Below are 12,500 nucleotides of genomic sequence, written 5' to 3'. Positions count from 1 at the left end.
TCTCTGCAGTGTGTCGGGATGTGACAGCTGCTCAGCACTAAATGAAAAGCCTCTTGGTTTCGTTCCATTTACAGTAACTGGTCTCAGATCGATGTTTCACTTTCCAGAGACTGAAACCTGATCAGTGTAAATCAAACCTTCTGATTCTGATTCTGAGTCGCTGCCGAGGACGACGCTCAGTGGACGAGATGAAGGACAAGAGACTGCACTCGTCCTCCTGACGTCCTGATCACACACTCACACACTCACACACTCACACACTCACACACACACACACACAGACGTGACACCACATCACTGGAAACACTGCAAAATACTGCAAATTTGAAGGTTTCTCAAATCAAATTCTGTTTTTCATAAGAGTGAGCAGGAGTGAGACGACCCAGACGAGTCGTGAACTCTACAAGTCGACCGCACAACAGTATACTAACGAGCGGTTGCTGTGGCGACGCGAACGACTTGAGCTCGTTCCACCTGAAATAACCAAGTGTCGTAAAAACGCTGCGCCGCAAAAAAACAAAAGGACCGCACCCCGGCTGAGTGCTGGAGGAGAGTGTGTGTGTGTCTGTGTGTGTGTGTGTGAGTGTGTGTCTGTTTGTGTGTGTGTGCTTATATTTCAGACCAAATAACATCATCCAAAGTGAAAAACGTTTTTTATTATCTCTTCATTCTGTTTTAAACAGGGTTTAAATCTGGTGAGAGCTGAAGAAAAGAAAGTGCCTGAAGATACAGATCCTGATTAAAATGTTAAATATTTCTATATTATTTGTCAATGAAAAAAACTTGACAACATGTTTAAGCTTAGAAAAGTTCACTTTCACGTCCTCTGGTGTGTTTTGAAAACATTATGTCAGTAAGAAGATTTAATGACGGTAACGTGACTAACTTTTAGAACTGCTCATGTATTTTTTATTTATTTCTAATTGTGAGCTGAGGAGCGAACAGACCCATCTCTCTGCTCCTTGATTGACAGCTGACACTATATTATTTATCAATGGAATACACTTGATTGACAGCTGTCTCAGTCCATCACAAGCACTAAAACCCTGAACATGTATCTGTTGGTGTGAGTCTCACCTTTACACCTCTCGCAGCACGCTCCCGTCTGTTTCACCACCAGAGCACAGTCCTCAGACACCAGCGGACATTTCTCCTGCTTGCAGTCGGCCTTCCCATCCTGCAGAAAACACCAGGGAGGAAACGGTCAGAAAATAAAAGATCCACTTTAACCATCACAACCTTCAGAGTATTTCAGGAGCAACAAGGATTTCATGTTGTTACAAAACATCCAACGATGACAGGGAAAGTGGGATTTTGTTTCTGAGCTAAAACGATAGGACTTGGGACTCAATGAATAAAGACATTTGAGCCTCAGTGTGTCTGAATATTTGAGATTATCATCTCATCAGTTCATCATTCAGAGTTAATAAAAAACAGGAATAGTCGATGTTCTGTTTACATTCCCTGACCAACTGGTTCCCAGGTTATTTACTGAGTCCTGAACATGCGTGATCTTCATCCACGTGGATTTATTCAGACACTGAAACAAAAAGCTGCCCCACAAAATTTCTTAATTAGAGTAGTAACAATTACATTTGTCCTCTGTCTCAGTCCTGCAGTAAAAACTCCCACAAAAAATTGTTTTATTTGTGTCGTCGCGGATTTACTGTCGATTCTATAAAAATAAAACATGTTTCACAGCTTGAACTGAAGAGTTTGTCTTTCACGTGTGTTCTCAGGTAGAACTCCTCCAGATCATCACAGTGAAAGCAGCACAATATCGTGATCAACACAGCTGTTGCATCAAAACACACAATACTTGTTGCACAAAATTCACAGCTGGTTTGAATATTCAGGCTCTAAAATACTAATAATGTAATTAAAATAACACGGCTACGTCCTTTAAATGTCTTTAAATCATGGTAGTATTTTCACATGACATCACCATGTGATTGGTCACCTGTGTGAAATCAGACACTCTTAATGGTTTCCGGTGAGCTGTGAGTTCCCCCCCCCCCCGGTCACCAGCGTCCTGTCGCCTCCAGGAACACAGAACGCTGAGTCAGCGCCGGGTCCAAACCGGGTTCCTTTAATCCAGCCCGCTTTCACACCCGGCTTTTACTGCTGATTTTATCCACATGCTGTGTGTGTGTGTGTGTGTTTTATTTTACACACTGTGGGGGTGTACAGAGTGGAGGCTGGCGGCCCCCCCGCGGCCCCCCCGGCCCCGCGGCCCTGTGGCAGGCGGCTCTAACGAGGACGGATCAAAGCGAGGCAGAAATAAATCTGGGCAGTTTAATATAGCAGCGGTTCTCCGGCTGAAAGCCCGACCACACCGAGGACACATGATGTCATGACAGAGTAGGGGTGGGGGGGACTGGGATGGAAAGAGGGTCGGAGGAAGTCAAAGGAGAGGAAGGAGGAGAGGAAAGAAAAGGGAGAATTGAACATGTGACCTGTCCAATCAGATCCTGGATCTCTCTGGTTTAACCGCCAACACGATCATGTGACCACAGCTCCATTCATCTCAGTTCATCTCAGCCCGGTTCATAAATAAACCCAAACCCCCGAGGTGACGTGTGGTCGGAGCAGCACGGAGCAGGAAGCAGTGCAACACAACGACTGACACACACACACATGAACAGATTCTGCTTCTTCCTCCAGAAGCTGAACTTCGGTCATTTAACACAAATCATCCTTTACACAGAGTTTCAGTTTTAAACTCCTGAGACAAAAGCTGCAGAAGATAAAAACCAACAGATATGAATTTAGAGAAATAATGAAGAGTCGAAATGTGACAAACAAGCGTAAAGTATCTGCTCTGTCATCACAAGCTAGAAGGGCCGAGGGTGGAAACAACTCTGATCTAATATCTGATTATCCAGATCCATCATTTTAATTTGAATGGACTGTTACTTGGGTTATGCCCACCCCCCCCCACCTCTCAACAAATACCATGGAAATCAGTTCAGTAGATTTTTGTGTAATCATGTTAATAAAACAATAAACACAGATAAAAGCTTAACGTCCTGAGCGGAGTTTTAAATCCATTAAACTTAAAAACAGTTTGAAATGTGATTCGTATGAATTTGGCTGAAACACGTGAAAAAACAAAGATGGTGGAACGAGCCGTTAAAGACCTGAAGACTCTGTGGTCCGGTGTCCAAGGTCATGTCCTCACGTCTCTGTCTCTCTGTTCTCCATTAGTACAAAGTGGTGTGAGTACATGTGAGCCCCCCCCCCCCCCAACCCTGCTTGTCACGGGGGTCAAAGGTCACAATGGGTCACCACGCCTTATAAACACTCAACATACCACCGCGGCACCAAGGCTGGCCGACTGGACGGCTGTCTGTCGCCGGGGGTGACGCCCACCTCCACCTCCCCCTTCAACACACACACACACATACACACACACAGACACACACACACACACGCACACGCACACACAGTGCTATGCCTGAACGTGTGCGTCGGAGAAGGGAAAGTGTGTGTGTGTGTGTGTGTCAATGTGTTTTGAGTGTTTACAAGCTGCTGCATGTGTTGATTCCACGGAGTCAATGACTTGATTTAAATTGTTAAATTCACTAAGTAGAAGTTTTTTTCTTCAGAGTTTAAAGTTGATTTGTTGAAGAAACAAAGTTGTGTCGACTTTTCAGATCAACTCTGAACCCGAGAAACTCTGATCGTCACAACACGTGAATCAAGGTGAAGAAACGATTCTGAGACTGTTTCAGAAAACACGTTAAATCCCTAAAAATATAAATATTTCATATTAATCAGTTAAGTGCAGATAACGAGGTTCAGGTGGAAAAAGTAGGATTTAATAATTTCTGAGTCCATAAACCTGCAGAGAAGATTCCATGAAGCAGAAATAAGTGAAAAGATTTTAAATCTTGAAAAAAAAATCTTAAACTGACATTTTCCTCCTTCAGGTTCTGTGGAGGAAGAGTTACTTTTGCATAATTAGAATTTAAAGAAGGTTCAATTTATATTAATCCGGTGTTTAATTATCTGTTAGTGACTCTGGTTGTAACTGATGTTAACTGATGATCTTTAGAGATGAATTATTAAACCAAACTGATCAATAAGAGTTGGACCGAGAATTAAACTGAATAAATCTAATTGATTTCACTTGTTTTATAACATGAAGTGACGCTGCTCTGCCACTAGGGGGCGACAATGTTCACTGCTTCGTCTTCTCTTCCTCTCTCTCTCTTCACCTCCTCAATCATCCATCATTTCTCTTTTCTTTTCTGAATCTCATCACTCCGTCCTGTCTGATTCTCTCTCACGTTTGATTTTACATCTCTCTCTCTCTCTCTCTCTCTCTCTCTCTCTCTCTCTCTCTCTCTCTTTCTCTCTTTCTCTCTCTCTCTCTCTCTCTCTCTCTCTCTCTCTCTCTCTCTCTCTCTCTCTCTCTCTCTCTCTCTCTCTCTCTCTCTCTCTCTCTCTCTCCTCCGTTTTTAAGATGTTTCATTAACACTCAAAGCCTCTGTCTCCCCCCCTCCCTCCCTCCATCTCTTCATGGTGACGGATGGAGAGATCAGTCAGAGTCTGTCAGCGCAGGAGAGGAGCTCTAAAAACTTAAAGGCCCACTTAAGCCCTTGGACTCCAGCCCCTCCCGCTCCCACTAACCTTAACCCCCTTTGCCACCGTGACCTTTCACCTTTCACCCTTCCTCGAAAAACAAACAGGTCGCGCCCCCCCGCTGGAGAGCAGGAGCCACAGCAGCTTAGGAGCGAGACAGGCGGAGCAGCGATGCCGATGGGAACTGTTTCCACGAGTCGAACTCGAGACGCTGGTTTGTCCCGTCCACCGACATGGAGGAGGCGGGATTTATGAGCTGTACTGCAGCCGGCCACCAGGGGCTTCACTCTCATGGACCTGTCATGTTTTACAGTCACTGGTTTTACCACAAAGTCTCGAATCAGAAACTGAGTGAAAGACGTTTATACAGTAAAAGTTGTGGAGATGTTGTAAATAAAGTGAGTTGAAGTAATTGTCACTTTAATAAAACGTCAGAAAATAAAGTGGAAAATGACGTCTTTGTGTTGTTTCATTTAAATAAGATTAAAACCAGAGAAGTTTCAATTCACCCGGATTTTTACACGATTGTTGCTGCTGATTAATCTGATATAATTTAAGTTTCCTCACTGTTTAATTTAGAAAGTTGCTCTGTCTCGTTAACGCCCGAATCTTTTTATTGGCGTTTCATTTTCTCGTTAAGTCTCTGCAGCCACAACAACATTTAAACGACTTCATTCTATCACTTTTTATCTTGAACTGTGGGTTTGATGAGTCACTGTGAAAGATTCCAGGAGGGGGGTGACAGATTAGAAAAGGTTAGATAAACCTCTTGTATTGATCAGCTTCTGTTTGAGTTGAGACACCGACAGGAAACGACCTTCACGCTTCCCTGAGATCAGTCGCAGGATCACAGCTGACGTATCATTTACAGCTATACTCCGGTGACCTCTGACCTCTGACGGTTTCTGTGTCCTACGTGAAGGAATGAGGACGTGAGTCAGAGGAGGAGGAGAGAAGAGGACAGAACCTGAAACAGAATGAGGACGACTTCATCACGAATCACTGCACCGATATTAGAATAACTAATATTCATTAGAAATTACAGTTTGGAGACTAAAACAAAAACAAATCGTGTCCAGAATTATATTGTATCTTGAAGACAGACTTCCCAGAAAGATTTTAAAGATATTATATTAGTTCCTGTTCACACCTGATATGAACACGTCTCTTGACACAGATCTCACTTCCTCGCTCTTTATGAAAATAAACACATTCCTCATTTCTGTTTATGAAGAATCGTTGAAACAAGAAGTTTGACCTACTTGTTATTTGTCTATTTTTGCCTGTTTCTCAGACATCGTGTGCAGAACCAGTTTTTATGAGAACACAAATTATCACGTATTTCTTTCAGCTTCCCAGGAGCCACCTTCACGCAGATGAACTTTGGCTCCATCGCACCAAGATGAAAGGTTTGAAACCAGATCTGTGTGTGAGGACGTTTGTGTATTTTCCCCTCACACACTTCACACTATGATTTAAAACCCCAGGATTCAGGAGAGTTGTTTCTGTCGCACAAACACACTCTAGAAGTTTGTTGTTTGATATTAACCTGACCCTTGTGAGGCGGAGGAGGAAGAGGAGGAGGAAGAGGAGGAAGAGGAGGAAGAGGAGGAGGAGGAGGAAGAGGAGGAAGAGGAGGATCAGGAGGTAGAGGAGGAAGAGGAGGAAGAGGAGGAAGAGGAGGATAAGGAAGAGGAGGAAGAGGAGGAAGAGGAGAAAGAGGAGAAAGAGGAGGAGGAAGAGGAGGATGAAACAATGCAGCCGAGAGACGGGAGGAAGAGCCGATGAGAGAGAGGAAGAAGACACGCTGATGGACAGACAGATAGACGAGGACGATGAGCAGCGTGACGGAGACAGGCCGCCCCCCCCCCCAGATAAAGGATCGTCATGGCGACCTGCCTGTCACTCAGTCTGTCAGCCACTTCCACTCCAGCCCCATTACAGCAGGACTCACACAATGGCTCCTCTGTGTGTGTCTGTGTGTGTGTGTCTCCACCCATAGAGCCATTAGCAGGTACTCAGGACCCCCCCCCCCCCCTCCCTTCATGTATGAGTGACACTGGTGCCCTGATGGCTCCCCACCCCCCACCCCCCCTCACACAGCGACACAGGACTCTGGAGCAGACGTGTTGGAGAACATACATGTGAAGCTCCTTGTTTTCATGGTTATCAATAAATTAATTTATGATGAAAGTTGGAACCTGAGTGTTTTGTTATGGAGACGTTGTGTTACTTCCTGTGTGTAGAGGAAACTGTTCAGAGAGTAAACAGGATCCGTGACCACGAGAAGAGACCAGAATAATCCTGAAGTGAAAACTTTAACATGTTTCTCCAGAAGAAAACTTTATTTTTAAACTTTTATTTTAAATGAATAAATAACAAATAAATTAAAAAAGGAAATCAGTGGAAAGTGCAGATTCAAAAAAAAGTTTTTAGCTGGTAAACAAAGAGCAAATTCAATAAAGATTAGGCCCTTAATGTGTGTAAGTATGAAAGAGTGCGTGTGTGTGTGTCCGTGCGTGTGTGTCTGTGTGTGTGTAGGAGTTAAAGCAGAGATGAAAGCCCGACCATTGCCTGCTGATGACTGATAGCATTCAGCAGAGCTCGGGCTGATGTCTGCTGATAACACAGAGGACGACTGAGCCGAGGGCAGCGTCACGGCAGCCAATCAGGAGCCGGCTGAGGCTTTCAAACAGCCAATCAGAGTGTCCGTATAGAGAAGTACACATTCAGTACAAGGTGACACATTATAAGATGATATCACTTATTAGAGAGAATACTTCCACCGACAGTCTCCTGAATCAATCTGCACCAACTCACACTCACAGATATCCACCGTGTACCTCATGATTGAATACTATGTCGTACTGTGTACTTTTTTATGAGTATTTATTATAACTCGTACTTATATGTTTGCTAAGAATCACACAAACGGACCGAGCTGAGAACAAAAACTCCAAATCCCCTCCAGCAGTCGTCTCTGTGTGTTTCTGAGGGAAGTTTCTGTTTCACCTCAACAATAACAACAGGTTGTTATTAAACTTCTGTAAAAAACTTCTGTTTTCTTATGAATATGAACGAGTGCATCATCCCTCCTCATCTAGATCCCTGAGAAATCAAACCCCCGATCTCTCGCAGAGTTTCATGGAAATCGACGGAGCAGCATTTGCGTAAACAAACAGAATAAGCTGTGTTGCCATGGTTACGTACAATCTCAAACAGCAGTGATCGACAAGAGCAACTTAACTATTAACCAGAGACTCGAATATGTTTGTTGCTTCCTGATACAAGCTGCAAACCGATCAGGAACTAGTGATGTATTTATGTAAGTGGAGGATGTAGACAAACGCACAACACGGACTCACACACACACACACACACACACACACAAAGTTCACGCTCGTCCTGGAGGATAAACGCTGGTCATGTGACACCTCTTAAAATCGATGTCGAATCAGTGACACAGAAAAACCTGGTCGGTTGGTTTACTTCTCTTAAAACAAAGAGTCTCCAGCAGCGAGGGGGGGTGGGGGGGGTCAGGGGTCAAAGAGCACATGTTCCAGTAAGGAGTCGTCCTCTCACGTCTCGTTGGCTGGTTTTAACAACCGGCCGGAGTCAAGACAGAGTGACGACTCCTGTTAGAACCAAACCATCCTCACAGAGAATCCTCAGGAAACTGAAACCTTTGTTTCCTGAATTTACAAAACAACAACAGCAGGAAACCGACTGGAACCTGTAGATAAAAGTCTCTTTTTAAATCAGATATTACTCTTTGGATTGTTTTTTACATGTTTTCAACCCAAGTGATTAAATTCCAGATTTTCCAACAATCCACAGATATTGTTTCCCCGAAAAATCATTTCAAAGTCCGAGAGCAGCGAATCGTTCTCAAGCCGCCGATAAGAAACGTTACACAAAGACCGAATCATCAGCTCTGCAAATATCACAATCTGTGCGTTTTACACAATCAGTGGAAAAACCTGACGCAGCGGTTACACTCAACGAGACACAGGGGCGTGGCCTAGGGAAGCGGGGGGGTTTACCAGGCACTCGCAGGTGATGCAGGGGTTGTCTGTGATGTTGGGGATGTGGAGGACTTCTCCCTCGTTGTCACAGCTGGCCTCGGTACCTGGAGACGAGAGGAGGAAGAGAGGACACAGGGTCAGGACCAGAGGTCACAGCAGGTGGAACACACAGAGAACAGCTGAATATAAACTGATATATATGAAAATATAAGCTGTTTATCAACTCGTTGCTCGAAGCACAAGTTCAGGGTTTTGATCCAGAAGCAACAGGGACCTGCAACTGTCTCATTTCTATAAACAGCAAAATGATCACTTGTGATTTCCTCTTTAGAAACATTTACTTTTGCTTTTTAATAAATGTGATTCATTCAATTTTCTTAAAATGTGTTCTTTTAAATGAGTTGTATTCACACACACACACACACACACACACACACACACACACACACACACACAAACATAGTTGCATTTCATTTTTTATTTCACTTTTTATATCTTTTATCCTTTATATATTTTTATATAGATATGTTTATGTCTAAATAAATGTTACTTTGTATAAATATTACAAAAAGTGAGTAACAAGAAGTAAATAGTGAGTAAATATATATTGTTTTTTATTATAATTATTGTTTTTCTTATGTGTGGTGTATTTATTGTGTTTTTATGTTTCTATGTTCATTGTATGCACCAATAACCAGAGCAAATTCCAGGTAGGTGTAAACCTACTTGGCAATAAATACCTTCTGATTCTGATTCTGATTCTAAGACCAAATACAACATGAGTGGTTTGATTGGAAGTTAAATTATTAATAACCATAAATAAATCAAGGTTATATTGATCTATTACATCGAAGGTCCCTTTCTGAACTCTGCAGTTTCTCCTCCGTTCAGCCCAGTTTGTTTTTCCAGGTAAAAGCATCACTGGCGTTGACTCTGAGCTCTTAAACCCGCGACTCGTTCTCTTTGTTACGAGCGTCGGTGAAATCTGAAGCGACCACAGGAAACAAGCCACACTCAGGTTTATGGGCAGAAGCCGACAGATGTGAGCGTCTCTCCGGGAGGAACCAGCTCGGCTGCTGGTGCATGTGTCACGTTTGTTTGGACTTTTCCAAACTGAAGACTTCCTTCCCAGGAGGAACTCGTTGTCGCGAGCAGGAGGTCGTCGGAGGTGAAGGTAAATCTCCCAACGCCAAACGTCTGGGTGTCAAACTACTTCCTGTTTGAGGCAGCGTCTCCTCCCGGCTGATCTTATCTCCCTCAGGAAGAGAATCGCTCGCACTGTCCGAGCACAGAACAGCATTTACTGCTTCTGACGCGATGGAATTCCATGACACACTGGACTGAGTGTGGATCCAGAAACTGCTGCTTCCTCCTGCTGCTGCTCTCGGTTTTACACCAGATGCTGTTTGAAATCTTTGATTCATTCATTTTCTGCTTCAGTTGAATATGAAATCAACACAGAAGTTTCTCCATCGAGGTCATTACACTGGAAATGTCTGGAACAAAATCCAAGACTTTGTTTTTGCTCAAATCTCACAAGTTGACGTCTGCTCCTGTTTTTCATCCGGAGGTTTTTGTATTTTTCCAGTTTCTTTTCAGTTTTGCTTTTGTGTTAATAACATCATCAACCCTCTCGCTCACTGTGAATCACATCGAGCCTCTCGGGATCATTCCAGGAGACGATCAGGAGTTCAGTGTCAGAGTTCTGATCAATACTTGGTCGTCCTGTTATCTGTGACCTCTGACCCTCCACCTGCTGACCTCCTGGTTTCCAGGAGCGTCGACGACTCAGGAGATGATTAGTCAAGTTATTACATCCACTACTCTCTACATATAAAACTAACACACAAGCAAAGTATGAGGAAAAGTCAGAATACATGTTTTGAGCTAAATTTAGAATCTCAAAGTGATAACATCTCAAAGCAGCAGGTGGAATCAAAGACAAACTCTGAAAACCCATCGTCCTCTCCTGCAGCTTCAGTCTCTGAACGTGCAGAAATAACAACAACAAACTGTTTCTGTGTCACTTCCTGTCTGCGCAGGAAACTCACAACTAAACCAAATCAAAGAGGAGAAATCAAATCAAATATTCAAGTCGCTAAACGAGCTCTGACATCGTCGGCTTCTCTTTTAAGATTTGTTCCAAAACAAAACAGATTTTATTTGAGTCTATTATATCAGTTACTTTAACATCATTAATAATCTTCTCAGCAGCAACTTGTTTCCATTCATGTGAATCTCACACGTGTCGAAGTGTTTCCACAGTCACAAGAATAATCTATTACTTCCGTAGAAGAAGTAAAACTGTCAAATAAAAGTACTCTGTTACAAGCACAATGCTGCAGAATTACAGTTACTTTACTAAAGATCTGCAGAAGTTACTGGATTATTATTATTACTGGTGCACTTTGGTGTTGTAGAGGTGGAAGTGGACTGAAGAAATCTGAACGGTCGCATGTCAGACTTCTGAAGGATTATTTACGGGTGAAGTAGAAGTTAGTGGAGTTCACTTCGTTCACACAACAGTTGTGTAGTAATCTGAGTATTCTGTGACGTGTGGGAGCTTCTCTGTCACCACACGCCGCACAAAAGCCTCACATCTGCTTAAACAGCCCTTTTGTTCATGTTCTCCTGCAGAGGAACCAGGTCTCTCCCTCCTGTCGGGTCTCTGATGAGTCAGGAGGAGGTGGAGGTGACGTGGAGGAGGTGGAGGTGACGTGTGAGGAGGTTCCTGGAGAGGAGCGGAGGTTGCGACGCAGCCAGAGACACGATGACCTCTGTGCTCCACCCGCTGCACCCACACACGGTAAGACCCTTCGCTCTGCGGCTCAGCGCACAATGGACAGATGACACCGGGGGTTCGATGCCAGGTGGAGGAATCTGATCTGCTGGGATCAGAGCGGCCTCATCACCTGATGCAGACAGTTGCTTCTCATGTCCAACACATGCTGGTCTGGCTGCAGACTCGGACCCAGCTGGGACCCGGCCCGCGGCCCATCTGATTCCCATCGAGGTGTTTACCTCAGGAACTGATAACAGCCAAGGGGGGGGGGGGGGGGGCGAGGTGCTTCTTCTCCCGGGTGGAGCAGATGTGGATACAGTCATGTGTGTGATGCTTCTTTTCAAGAGCAGCTCTATGTTTAACATCTGGTTTGAATCTGCAGCAGCGAATGTTTTCTCTATTTGTTACTTAAATTTACAAGAAATGAAACTGCTGTTGCCGTGGAAACGCTCCAAATGTTAAAGGAACTCCGTCAGAATCCAAACGCTCACGTCCCTCGAGCTGCTGTTTGAACTGAGAGAAGACGGGTGGAGGCCGGGAGGCAGGAGGCGGAGGAACTGTGTGCACCAGCAGCTCCACCACCTCCACCAGCACCTCCACCAGCTCCACCAGCAGCTCCACTAACAGCACCTCCACTACCATCACCTCCACCAGCTCCACCAGCAGCTCCACTAACAGCACCTCCACTACCATCACCTCCACCAGCAGCTTCACCACCAGCTCCACCAGCAGCTCCACTACCAGCAGCAGCTCCACCAGCACTTCCACTACCAGCAGCAGCTCCACCAGCAGCTCCACTACCAGCACCAGCTCCACCAGCACCTTCACCAGCTCCACCAGCAGCTCCACTAACAGCACCTCCACTACCATCACCTCCACCAGCAGCTCCACCAGCAGCTCCACTACCAGCAGCTCCACCAGCAGCTCCACCAGCTCCACCAGCAACTCCACCAGCAGCACCTTCACCAGCAGCAGTTCCACCAGCAGCACCAGCAGCTCTACCAGGACCTCCACCAGCGGCTCCACCAGCTCCACTACCAGCAGCAGCTCCACCAGCACTTCCACAAGCAGCTACACCACCAGCAAACTCCACTAACAGCAGCTCC

The 12,500-nt window shown here is 44.8% G+C and overlaps 1 protein-coding gene across 1 annotated transcript in view; it reads right to left on the bottom strand.

The window, feature by feature from the left end:
* Positions 1-12,500, bottom strand: part of bmper (BMP binding endothelial regulator) — a 24,392-nt gene that overhangs the window by 10,781 nt on the left and 1,111 nt on the right. Inside the window, exons 2-3 of the mRNA XM_061081469.1 lie at positions 8,631-8,716; positions 1,078-1,177 (exon numbers count right to left, since the gene is read on the bottom strand). Of these exons, the coding sequence (XP_060937452.1) occupies positions 1,078-1,177; positions 8,631-8,716 (186 nt within the window). The remainder of the gene's footprint in view (positions 1-1,077; positions 1,178-8,630; positions 8,717-12,500) is intronic.

This window comes from Limanda limanda, chromosome 11 (assembly GCF_963576545.1).
Source record: "Limanda limanda chromosome 11, fLimLim1.1, whole genome shotgun sequence".
NCBI classification, from domain to species: domain Eukaryota; kingdom Metazoa; phylum Chordata; class Actinopteri; order Pleuronectiformes; family Pleuronectidae; genus Limanda; species Limanda limanda.
The sequence above is the reverse complement of the archived record's forward strand: the minus strand, read 5'-3'. Positions and strand labels throughout refer to the sequence as shown.